This window comes from Gopherus evgoodei, chromosome 1 (genome assembly GCF_007399415.2).
Source record: "Gopherus evgoodei ecotype Sinaloan lineage chromosome 1, rGopEvg1_v1.p, whole genome shotgun sequence".
NCBI lineage: Eukaryota > Metazoa > Chordata > Testudines > Testudinidae > Gopherus > Gopherus evgoodei.
In genome coordinates, this window is record NC_044322.1 from 204,714,349 (window position 1) to 204,726,951 (window position 12,603).

The following is a 12,603-nucleotide window of genomic DNA, read 5'->3' on the forward strand; positions in this document are numbered from 1 at the left end:
CGGCCCAGTGACCAGTCAGCTGGACGATGCTTTAAATGTAATGAACTGGGACATATAAAGGCTGACTGCCCCAAGAACCCCAACCGAGTGCAGTTCATTACACCACCCTCACACCAAAGATCCCCAGACCCAGATGCCTCTCAAATACCCTTGGAGCGAAGGGAAATTTTGAGAGTGGGTGGAAAAAAGGTTACTGCGTGGAGAGACACGGGGGCACATGTGTCAGCTATCCACCAGTCCTTGGTGGACCCCAAATTCCTCAACCCAAAGGCCCAAGTGACAATTTACCCCTTCATGTCACAAGCTGTAGACCTGCCTACAGCTGAACTGCCTGTCCAGTACAAAGGCTGGTCAGGAATGTGGACTTTTGCAGTCTATGACAATTATCCCATCCCCATGCTACTGGGGGAAGATTTGGCCAACCAGGTAAAGCAGGCCAAGAGGGTGGGAATGGTTACACGCAGCCAAACCAGGCAAGCTTCCCGACCCATCCCTGTTCCTGAGCCGTCCACAGAGGCCCCGTCTGTGTTACCAGAGACCCAGACTGAGGTAGTGGACCCAAATCCCCTACCAACGACTGAAACAGCCACAGTGCCTCCAGTTCCAGACCAGGAACTGGAAAAGCAACCAGCACCAGAACTGTTGTCAGCACTGACACCAGCGTGTGCAAACCCATCTTCAACCCCAACACCAGAGGGCGCCAGTGAGCCTAAACCGGCTGAAGCAGCAGACAACCACACCCAAGAGGCTCAGCCAGAGCCTAAAATACCACCTGGTGCACCAGCGGAGAGCGGTACACCAGCAACGAAAACAACCCCATCACCTACATTGCTTCCAGAGGGACCAAGCCCAAGTCCACAATCTAAGGAAGAACTGGTGTCTCCAGCTTCAAGGGAACAGTTCCAGACTGAGCAGGAAGCAGATGACAACCTTCAGAAAGCTTGGTCAGCGGCATGGAGCACCCCACCACCTCTCAGCTCTTCTAATCGATCCCGGTTTGTTGTAGAACATGGACTTTTATACAAGGAGACTCTTTCTGGTGGACACCAAGAAGACTGGCATCCACAAAAACAGTTGGTGGTTCCAGCTAAGTACCGGGAAAAGCTCTTGAGTTTAGCCCATGAACATCCCAGTGGCCATGCTGGGGTGAACAGAACCAAAGACCGGTTGGGGAAGTCTTTCCACTGGGAGGGGATGGGCAAGGACGTTGCCAAGTATGTCCGGTCTTGTGAGGTGTGCCAAAAAGTGGGGAAGCCCCAAGACCAGGTCAAGGCCCCTCTCCAGCCACTCCCCACAATTGAGGTCCCATTTCAGCGAGTAGCTGTGGATATTCTGGGTCCTTTCCCAAAAAACACACCCAGAGGAAAGCAGTACGTACTGACTTTCGTGGACTTTGCCACCCGATGGCCGGAAGCAGTAGCTCTAGGCAACACCAGGGCTAAAGCTGTGTGCCTGGCCCTAACAGACATTTTTGCCAGGGTAGGTTGGCCCTCCGTTATCCTTACAGATTCAGGATCTAATTTCCTGGCAGGAACCATGAAAGAACTGTGGGAAACTCATGGGGTGAATCACTTGGTTGCTACCCCTTCACCACCATCAAACCAATGGCCTGGTCGAAAGGTTTAATGGAACTTTGGGGGCCATGAAACGTACATTCGTCAATGAACACTCCAATGACTGGGACCTAGTGTTGCAGCAGTTGCTTTTTGCCTACAGGGCTGTACCACATCCCAGTTTAGGGTTTTCACCGTTTGAGCTTGTGTATGGCTACGAGGTTAAGGGGCCATTACAGTTGGTGAAGCAGCAATGGGAGGGGTTTACGCCTCCTCCAGGAACTAACATTCTAGACTTTGTAAGCAACATAAAAAACACCCTCCAACACTCTTTAGCCCTTGCTAAAGTAAACCTAAAGGATGCTCAAGAAGAGCAAAAGGCCTGGTATGACAGACATACCAGAGAATGTTCCTTCAAGGTAGGAGACCAGGTTATGGTCTTGAAGGCACCACAGGCCCATAAGATGGAAGCATCATGGGAAGGGCCATTCACAGTCCAAGAGCGCCTGGGAGCTGTTAACTACCTCATAGCATTTCCCTATTCCTCCCTAAAGCCCAGAGTGTACCATGTTAATTCTCTCAAGCCCTTTTATTCCAGAGACTTACATGTTTGTCAATTTACAGTCCAGGGAGGAGATGACACTAAGTGGCCTGAAGGTGTCTACTATGAAGGAAAAACTGACGGTGGTGTGGAAGAGGTGAACCTCTCCACCACCCTGGAATGTCTACAGCGGCAACAAATCTAGGAGCTGTGCATTAGCTTCGCCCCATTGTTCTCAGCCACCCCAGGACGGACTGAACGGGCATACCACTCCATTGACACAGGTAATGCTCACCCAATTAGAACCCCACCCTACTGAGTGTCTCCTCATGCCCAAGCTGCAATAGAACGGGAGATCCAAAACATGCTACAGATGGGTATAATACGCTCATCTACCAGTGCATGGGCATCTCCAGTGGTTCTGGTACCCAAACCAGATGGGGAAATATGCTTTTGTGTGGACTATCATAAGCTAAATACGGTAACTCGTCCAGACAACTATCCAATGCCACGCACCGATGAGCTATTGGAAAAGTTGGGATGTGCCCAGTTCATATCTACAATAGACTTAACCAAGGGGTACTGGCAAGTACCGCTAGACGAACCTGCCAAGGAAAGGTCAGCATTCATCACCCATGTGGGGGTGTATGAATTTAATATGCTTCCTTTCGGGCTGCGAAATGCACCCGCCACCTTCCAAAGGCTGGTAGATGGTCTACTAGCAGGATTGGGAGAATATGCAGTTGCCTACCTCGATGATGTGGCCATTTTTTCTGACTCCTAGCCCAAACACCTAGAACACCTGGAAAAAGTCTTTGAGCGCCTCAGGCAGGCAGGACTAACTGTTAAGGCCAAAAAGTGTCAAATAGGCCAAAACAGAGTGACTTACCTGGGACACCAGGTTGGTTGAGGAACCATAAACCCCCTACAGGCCAAGGTGGATGCTATCCAAAAGTGGCCTGTCCCAAAGTCCAAGAAACAGGTCCAATCCTTCTTAGGCTTGGCCGGGTATTACAGGCGATTTGTACCACACTACAGCCAAATCGCTGTCCTACTGACCGACCTAACCAAGAAGACCCAGCAGAATGCAGTCAAGTGGACTAATGAGTGTCAAAAAGCTTCACCCAACTTAAGGCAACGCTCATGTCTGACCTTGTGCTAAGGGCCCCAGACTTTGACAAACTATTCCTAGTATCACAGATGCATCTGAGCGTGGTATAGGAGCAGTTCTCATGCAGGAAGGACTGGATCACAACTTCCATCCTGTCGTGTTTCTCAGCAAGAAACTGTCTTACGCCCATACGTTTGGGGATGGCGGTTCCAGCTACAAACCGACCATGCTGCACTAAAGTGGCTTCATACTGCCAAGGGGAACAACAAAAAACTGCTTCGATGGAGTTTAGCTCTCCAAGATTTTGATTTTGAAATTCAACACATTTCAGGGGCTTCTAATAAAGTAGCTGATGCACTCTCTCATGGAAGTTTCCCAGAATCCACTGGTTAAAACAGGTCCTTCAAATGTAGAAAGTCTTGTAGTTTACATACGTAATAGTATATGTAAAGGTGCATGTGTTGTATTAATCTGTTTATTCTAAAGTTCTAGAAAGAAATCACCGCCAGTGAGGTTCCCCACTGTCTGTGATTTGGGGGGCATGTCATAAACAGATAGTTAAGGGTTAATGTCTCTTTTACCTATAAAGGGTTAACAAAGAGGGAACCAAACACATTACCAGGGGACCAATCAGGAGACAAGATACTTTCAAATCTCGGTGGAGGGAAGCCCTTGTTTGTGTTTTTTGGGTTTTGTTTTGTTCTCTCTGGGCTATGAGAGTGACCACACGTACCTACAGGCTCTCTAATCTTCTATTCCAATTTTGTGAGTACAAAGATAGAAAGGTGGTATAGTCTTTTTTTTTTGTTTTCCTTTATTTGCAAATGTGTAGTTTGCTGGAAGTATTTTAAATTGTATTTTTCTGCGGGGGAGGCTTCTTTCTAGTTCTATAGCTGACAGACCCTGTAACTTTTCACCATCTAAATTGCAGAGATAAAAAGAAAGAAAAAAGGTAAAAGTTTATTAAAAGCTTTGCTTTAAGACCTGTCTGATTTTTTTCTCCTAGTTAAGACTTAAAGGAACTGAGTCTGTGTACACCAGGGAATTGGTGGGGAGAAGGGAAAGAGAGCAGGGGGGAGAAGGGAAAAGTGAATTTCCTCTCTGTTTTAGATTCACGGAGTTTGAATCTAGATTGCCTCTGGGTGAACGGAAAAGAGGAGGGGGGAAGGTATCATTCCTCTCTGTGTGGTGATTCAAGAAGTTTGAATCACGGTGATCTCCTAGTGTACCCAGGGCGGGAAAGATCTGGGAGGAAGAAAGGAGAAGGGGGAATCCTTTTGTTTAGATTCATGGAGCTTGAATCTTAAATCTCTCCAGGAGCCCAGGAAGGGAACACTTGGAGGGGAAGAGGGGGAAGGGAAATGGTTTATTCCCCTTTGTTGTGAGACTCAAGGAATTTGGGTCTTGGGGTCCCCAGGGAAGGTGCTGGGGGAGACCAGAGTTTATCAGGCACTCTACTCTAAGTCCTAATTGGTGGCAGCACTACAGGATCTAAGCTGGTAATTAAGCTTAGGGGAATTCATGCTAGTACCCATATTTTGGACGCTAAGGTTCAGAATTGGGAATTATATTATGACAGCTTCTCAAGCAGCAAACAGATATGCTGCAGACTCTCGTTGACCTTCAGGTTCAACCATCTTGTGCTCACCTCCTTCTGCAGCCCATAGAGAACTGCATTGTGGGACCTCTGGGACCACTGCACTATCCTACCACATCACCCTAGACAATCACAGCTGCACGTACACTGAACTGTGAGAGACCCGGTTGGTGTATGCGTTTCTGAAATGGAAATGACTGTTCTTTCCCCTTCAAAAATTATTTTCCCTTTATTTAAGTTTTATTCAATTATAATTTTTTTTTCTATTTGCATGGGTATGAAATAAATGTCTATTTTTGGCAACTTAGTGGATTTTCCAACTCCAAATTGAGTCCCAACTGATCGGTAGCAGTTGGACATTGCAAGTGTTCACAGCGCAATTACCACTCACTTTTCCACTGTCAGTGCAGATCTCATTTTGGTGTTGCTGCGCAGGAGGGCTGGGATGAGTTCGGCACATAGATCCAACAACATCCAAAAGTTCTGCAGCCACTGCTCATTTTCCCAAACCTGATGTGATCTCATCCATCAGTGCTTCTTTCTCCAGCCCACCTCCAGCTCCCTCATCAATGCCATCAACAACTTTGAATTCTTTCTTTCTATGTCCCAGAGCAATCTAGCCTCCAAGAAATTGTCATATTCTCTGCAGGCTTCTCTGGCGGCTCTGCAAATACTGCAGAATCAGTATTTACCACAACACTCATCACAACAGTACAGAGCTGTGCAGGATCCATGCTTCTGACACAGATAGTGGACAGCGAGGAGGGATGCACAGGTTTGTGGGGATTTTGAAAAGAGGCACAGAACATTATGGGATGCAGATGAAATTATGGGATGGAGAACACTACATTATAGGACTTTGAAATCGTGTTCCTAGTCACCCTGTGTGACTCATTTTCCATCGATACAAGCGCTGCTAGTGAGAACGCGCACTGCTGACAAAACAAGTGTAGTGTTGACACGTAAAAACAATGTAATTACTGCAGCAGCTGTTTGCTGACGTAACTTAGGTTGACATAATTTTGTCGCATAGACATGGATCTCAGTCTGCACAACAGCACCACTCGCCTAGGAAACCTCCTGCTGCCTCACAGTGTCAGACTCTCTAGCCTTCCAGCCTGCCCTTGATCCTGTCCCTGTTCTGGCCCCAGCCTTGCCTGGGATTTGTTCCAGCCTGCTCCAGTCTTCTCTGTGCCCTAGTCTGACTCTGCTCCAGACATGTTCCTGACCCGCTCTAACCCTGTACCCACCTCCTGACCCCCTTGGACTGACTCCAACCTGGCTTCAACCTTTGGCCTGCTTCTGGTATCTGACTGAGATCCTGACTGGGCTCATCAATGGACTCTGACCTTGGTTCTAACCCTCCACCTGTCCTCAGACCTTAGTTTGAGCACAGCCCTGTCCCAATTCTGCATCCAGCTTCGAATACTGCTCCAACCACCAGGCTTGACCACCTAGAACCCAGAGCTTGACACATTCACTTATTCAGCCTGGTAGAGACCTTCAGAAGCCATTCACTAGGGCTTCTATATAGTGTATTCTATAAATACCATGCAATCCTGCCACTAATATTCCACCTGTTTGACAAGATTGAGTTCCTGTGAAAAATATGCAGAAGAAGTTTTTAAGGGCTAGGACTTTACATTATATAGCACACTTCCTAAGCTGCCTCAAGTTAACATTTCATCAACAGGGTACAGTTCACCATTTTACCTATCAATGGTCTCTGGAATTTCTGGAGCATAATCCCAGGTGATTTCTTCCGCAGCAATGAAATATTCCCAGTCCTTAATCATACGCACTTCCTTAAAGGATAATTTCTTCTTGAACACGTCTTTTCCCACAAGTTCTTTTATGTTGAGGTAACCGTGCATTCCAGCTGGTTGAAGAGAGACACAGTACAATGGTTATTGTTAGTCCTATGAACAGTGCATTCCTACAGCCCTTCAGCTCAGGATGCACGAAAACATTCACCCATTGACCTGAGTCTATTCAGGTTTAAAAAAAGGAAAAAAAAGAAGAGTGCAGGCACTAAGGGTGGTATTTTCAAAGGGGCTTATGGGAGTCAATGAGAGCTCAGCAACTAACTCGCATAGCTTCCTTTGAAAATACCAGCCTAACTGACAGCAAGGACTTCCTCTTTTTCTCTTCAATGAGCCCTCCAACTTTCACAAGAGGGAATCCACTGATTCATTACAACAGAGATCTGTTCACTCGAGGGGGAAATTAACATCCACTGTTAAAGACGAGCAGAAAAGATTTTTTGCTCACTGAACTGCAAAGGTTCTCTGTTTCTCCTGAAAGAGCTGGTCAATCTCCAGGTTTTTTATAATGAGGCTCATCTGAGCACCTCCCAAAGAATTAAAAACGAAGGGTTAGATTCATTGTTGCCCTGTAGCCCCTTTGAAGCAGTAGTTCTAATAAGCCTCATCTTGCAACCCTAATTCAAGCAAAATGCCCTGTTTCCACTGATTTCCTAGGATGACCCCAGATGCGTTAGCCACCACATTTCACAAAGTTAGCAGCACTTTAGGAGATAAGGAGGAAGAGACAAGTATGACACTCTCTGCAACTGCACAATTGCCTCCTGAACAGATGTTCCCTTGCCTTGCAGATGATTCTGGACAAGAGAAGATATTAGCCACCTTCCTTTCTGGCTCACAGTCATGTTTGCTGTGGTTGATGCACCTCCCACAAGGTTGACGGTTGAGACCTTGCGACGATTTTGTTCCAGGACTTGCCCATTGAAATGGATGGAGAATATCTCTGGTTTGGAGCTCATTCCTATTAAATGCCAGCTAATGTGATCATATGTGCAAGCTCCTAGGTCTGAAACAGAACAGCAGGGTTAAGAACACAGGTAAATCATCCCAGAATCACAGGATGGTTAATTAATTCCCACTGGTAGGTCAAAAGTGAATACCCACTCGGCACTTTCATAGATTCATAGACTCTGGGACTGGAAGGGACCTTTCAATCAAGTCTCTCTGATATCTTGATGGCCATGTCTAGGATGGATACTGTATAGGCCATGGGTGGGATTTTCAAAAGAATTTAAGTAGATTAGGAGTCTAAATCCCCTTGAAAGTCAGTTGAGTGCCTAACTCACTTAGGTGCTTTTGAAAAACCTCACTCCTTATCCAGTGGATGGCCTGAAGAGATTTAATTCTCTCTCTGCATGAACAGCCACGGCTTTAGAAGCCATGTGCTCTCCGCACCAAGGTCAGACTGCAGGGGAAAGCAATGGTAGTTGGGAGTGCACACATGCTCCCTAGTGGAACCAGATGCTCATCGTATAGTTATACACGAGGCTGTGCCACTCTACTTCTTCTGTTCACTTTCTACAGCTCACGAGCATATGCTGCAGTGAGGAGTAAGACAGTTTGTGGACACTGGCTGGATGCCACGAGTACGTACAGTACCTGGCAACGTCCCATTAGCGTAACCATTAATCGTGTACAGGAGAGAGGTTGATTTTTGCCAGCTTTTGCTTTCATCAAACACAGCAAACATCAACACATATTCTCTGTCAAACAGTTTCTGTGTCCCATCTTGCTTCAGGCTTCCTGTGGGAGGAAACGAGGTATCAGATGAAGGCAAAAATAAAACCAGCTCATATCAACTGAAAGGCATCCAGATCTATTCCATGAGCTTTCCACACATGCCAGCTGCACCTGGCCACATAGGATGTTTTTTTCAAAATGTGTTTGAGGTGAATTTAGTTCTGGGGAAAAGTGCTGGATTGGCAGCTTTGGAGACTGAAGGCCTCTGGCATCCACAGAACAGGTTCAGCACAGGGAGCATTTTTAATATGGGCAAAACAAAGTATTTTTTCCTAGCCTCATTCTTGGAAACAGTTTTGGCTACAACTTTCCAAAAGAATTCAATCTGAGGAAAACACCTGGAATGGTAAATTCCAGCCTGAACAGTTAAAGTTTGACAATGTTATAAGCAATTGAAGCTGGGGGTCTCAAAACGGGAAATGTCAGGCAACTTTACTATAAGGCGGTGTTACCAGCCCTACCTACCATAAGAATTATTCAAGAAACTAGTGTGCATTACAGCTAGTCCAGAACACTGTAACCCAAAGGCCTATAATAAAGACAGATGAAACAAAAATCAATTTCCTCTAAACTGCCTGCACAGAAACACGAGAAGGAAAGAGGAAAATGAAATGCCTTCTCACATTATGATACAATCTTCAAGCTTGATTTTGATGTTTTTTAGTTTTTATTGTTACCATAACAGAGAACAACACTATCAGAATGGGCTAGGCCACTGAAACAGTAGACCTGCTAACGTTTTATAACTTTTGTCTACCCAAAGCATTTTAATTACCTTTTTTACATATAAGCAATGCTCCAATCAGACCGGAGTTAAAGTCCATCACCATGTTCTCATGTGAGTAATAGATATAGGTGAGACAGGGAGGGTCGGCTTCTTTAGGCCCAATTTCTGCTGTGATCTCCCACATGTATTTATACACCAGGCCTGGAAGCACAGCATCATCCACTTTTTCAAAAGAAGGTGTTCTGTCAGCATACAAGGAACCTGTGTAGACAGAAGTCGAGAGAGGGAGTTAGAGGTGTATCGAGGGAGGGACTGATGAACGTGTGCACAGGGTTTTTACTGCTCTTGCCATCCATACACAGAGAGCTTGATTCTTCTCTCACCTATGCCAGCTTTACAATGGTGCAGTCATTGACACCAGTGCACAGGGAGGGTAAAATGCTACCTTTTACATTCACTTAGAACTGGAGAAAATGAGACACAAAGTGCAAATTGGGCACACATAAAAAAATAAATAACCCATTACCAATGGTGGCAAATGCCTTGAACTCCAAAGCTTTGGAACTGAAAGACTATAAATACATTTTCTTTAACACACACATTTAACCATTTACTATATGGGAGGATAGTACCCAAACTTTAGGATAAGGTGCTTTCTGAAAACATTGTAGCTATTTGGAGTAAACAGCATGTGAGGAGGCAGGACAATCTTGTGCAGTTCATTTAGTGCACAAACAGTCACAGACTGGATTCAAAGATCACAGAACATCAGTCTTCGGGGGATTTTCCGAACATTATACAGCACATACCTTCTGACAGTTTGTTGTAAGCTATGCCTTGCGGGTGAATGCTCAGCTGTTTGTTGGCCATGTTCTTAAAGTGAACTACTAAAGTGTCTCCCACTTCAGCACGCAGAGTTGGTCCCAGAAGTCCTGCAGAAATTCAGCATTAAAAATAAAAAAGTAAATGAGTATCAAATGGTGCATCTTAGTGAAAAGGAGAGAGTCACCTTCTCCTGAGTGGGAGAGTGAACTCCTGTTAAAGGACAAGTTGCACAAAATAAAGGCATAGGATTTAATGCCAGTGCAATGAGGATTAATCCTATCCCGTGATTTAGCTGTGAAATACCTGGATGGTGGAAAGGCACACAAGGATCTAACAGATGGGGCCCAATGTAAATAAGGTTGTGAATGATATATTCAGCAAAGGACACTGAAAATCACACGAAAATTCTGTACATGAAGCGAGAAGGCTGTTTCTCGGCTATGGAAAGTTTTCTGATCAGACAGCTTAAAGGTTGGAGAAGGGATTTCTCCCCTTACAAATTAGTCACCAGTACAAGCATAGTTTTAGGAAAGCAGACCGAAGTCAGGGAGTGTTTAATGTGACATCCAGAGCAACAACCTTCACAACACAAGGTATGTCTCCACTGCAGTGGGACATGCAGTTGCAGCTCAGCAAGGCATTCCCATGCTAGCTTTAATCTAGATAGTACAGCTAAGAAGAGCAGAAAAGATGCACCAACGCAGACTAACAATGTAAGTACATACCTAGGAGGAGCCCACACAGAAGCCCATGCTCTTGCATCTTCTTTGCTACTTTTAGCCATGTTAGCTAGATTAAGCTAACATGGATATGTCTACCTGTGCTGGTATCACACTTCCCAGTGCAGTGTAGACATACCCACAATCAGTCACAGAACTCAGGCTGTGGAAATGGGGTTGGTAAGAAAGGTATTGCAGAGATGGCCTGAGGCAATTTCCACTGAAGTCAAAAGGATTTTTTCCATTAACATTACTGCAAAAATGGATCAAACCCTTGCAAAGGTGGTTTCTTTTTTTTTTAACTAGAAGACATTTACCTGTAAATATGTAGGGCTTGATTCTCCACTGCTTTGCCTTTGTTTAGTCATTTGCCCCTGTGCAAAATGGGTGTGAAACGCTCTTCTTGATGTGTGTAAATGGAAAATTCAGATTAACACTTTACACGCCACTTTGCCCAGGTATAACTGGTCAGACATTTCTATAATTAATAAAGATAGGGCCAGTTTCTGATACCCTAACTCATGCTGAGTAGCACCTGATTCCACCCACCGACTGCATCCTAGGGAAAAGGCAGTTTTACCCATCTTGTCTGAGGGGAGGGCTTTTATGGAACATGGAAAAGATAAAACAAAGGAAGCCAAGTATTGGAAGGGGGCATATCAATGCAGAGAGCCGCACAAGAAGGGGAAGCACTGTGCAGAAGAGAGCAAGTTCATGGGGTGGGGGAAGGAAACTCCATGTGGGATGAGCCACCCAGCATTCAACAACCTGCATGAGACAGGTGAAACCCTGCCTGTCTACCTTCCTGGACACAGGTGTCCCTCCAAGGATTCCCAAGGGAAGAGTGAGCTAGAGAGGTGCATTGTGATTAGGATGGTTCTTGTGTTCAATATGATCTGTATTGTCTTGTGCTTTATGTGATTAAGTAAAAGAGCAATTGTGCTATGCTCTGTGCAAAGCGTGAGAGTGTGTTATTTGGTTCACAATTATCACATGCCTCCTATTTAACTATAAACCAGAAGCTTTTCACCTTGGAGGAGTGGGGTGTAGGGAGAGGGTGTATTTGAGTACACTGAAGAGTCACCATTGTGCCCAGGGACTTGGCAGCTCAAGAGTGGGTTCCAGCTCTCATAAGGAGGTGCCAAACAGAAAGTCTGCACCCTGAGTGCATGTCTGGGGACTCCAAGACTGGGGCTGAGACTAGACTGTCTTCAGGTCCCAGAGCCTTAACATATCCAGGGATCCAGAGGCTTGGATTCCCCTCACAGCAGTCTAGTGGGTGGTCAGCAGGGGGTGCCCAACCAGATCTGTGACATTCTTCCTGCAGTGTTACAAATTGCTTTACAGAGAGAGTGCGTTGCTCCCCACTTTGTAATGATTGGCCCTGTCTAACGAGCAACCAGCCAATTACTCACTTCCTTTCCTGCTGTGTTATTGAAAGAGAGGAAATGAGTCAGTGGTGCCAAAGGAGAAGGGAGGATGAGTTCCCAGAGACTACACTGTAAACCTGGGAGGGATCTAAATCACAAAATCGACCCTGCAGGTTGGATCACGGCAACTGGACACCAGCAATCTGGTCAGCCCATTTATGCTCTTTAAATACTGGCATAAATTTTCTTCCAGTCTCCTGGAACTTCCCCAGTGTTCCAAGACTTATCCAAAATCCATAGTGGAGGTTCATGGGTGCAGTCCCCCACGCAGGCTTGCTTGAAAATCCAAGTCAAAGGTAACGACCCCACCAAGCCACTACTCCACTTCTACCCCCCTACAGTAACCCACCCCACCTGCTAATACACCCCAGAGCCAGTCCCCATGGTGACCTTAGATCTCTTCCAGGAGGAGTGATGGAACCATAATGGGAAGTTCTAAGGGGGGAGCCTCTGCAGCTGTGCACTGATCCATCATGAGCCCAGGCAGAGGATGGCAAATGGTGTCAAACAGAGCCTGGGGTTGGAGGACTGAGAGTG

The 12,603-nt window shown here is 45.8% G+C and overlaps 1 protein-coding gene across 1 annotated transcript in view; it reads right to left on the minus strand.

Annotated features, from left to right (window-relative positions):
* Nucleotides 1-12,603, minus strand: part of LOC115644361 (coagulation factor V-like) — a 67,361-nt gene that overhangs the window by 43,659 nt on the left and 11,099 nt on the right. The window contains exons 3-7 of the mRNA XM_030548591.1: nt 9,902-10,024; nt 9,141-9,353; nt 8,225-8,368; nt 7,410-7,631; nt 6,516-6,681 (exon numbers count right to left, since the gene is read on the minus strand). Coding sequence (XP_030404451.1) covers nt 6,516-6,681; nt 7,410-7,631; nt 8,225-8,368; nt 9,141-9,353; nt 9,902-10,024 — 868 coding nt within the window. The remainder of the gene's footprint in view (nt 1-6,515; nt 6,682-7,409; nt 7,632-8,224; nt 8,369-9,140; nt 9,354-9,901; nt 10,025-12,603) is intronic.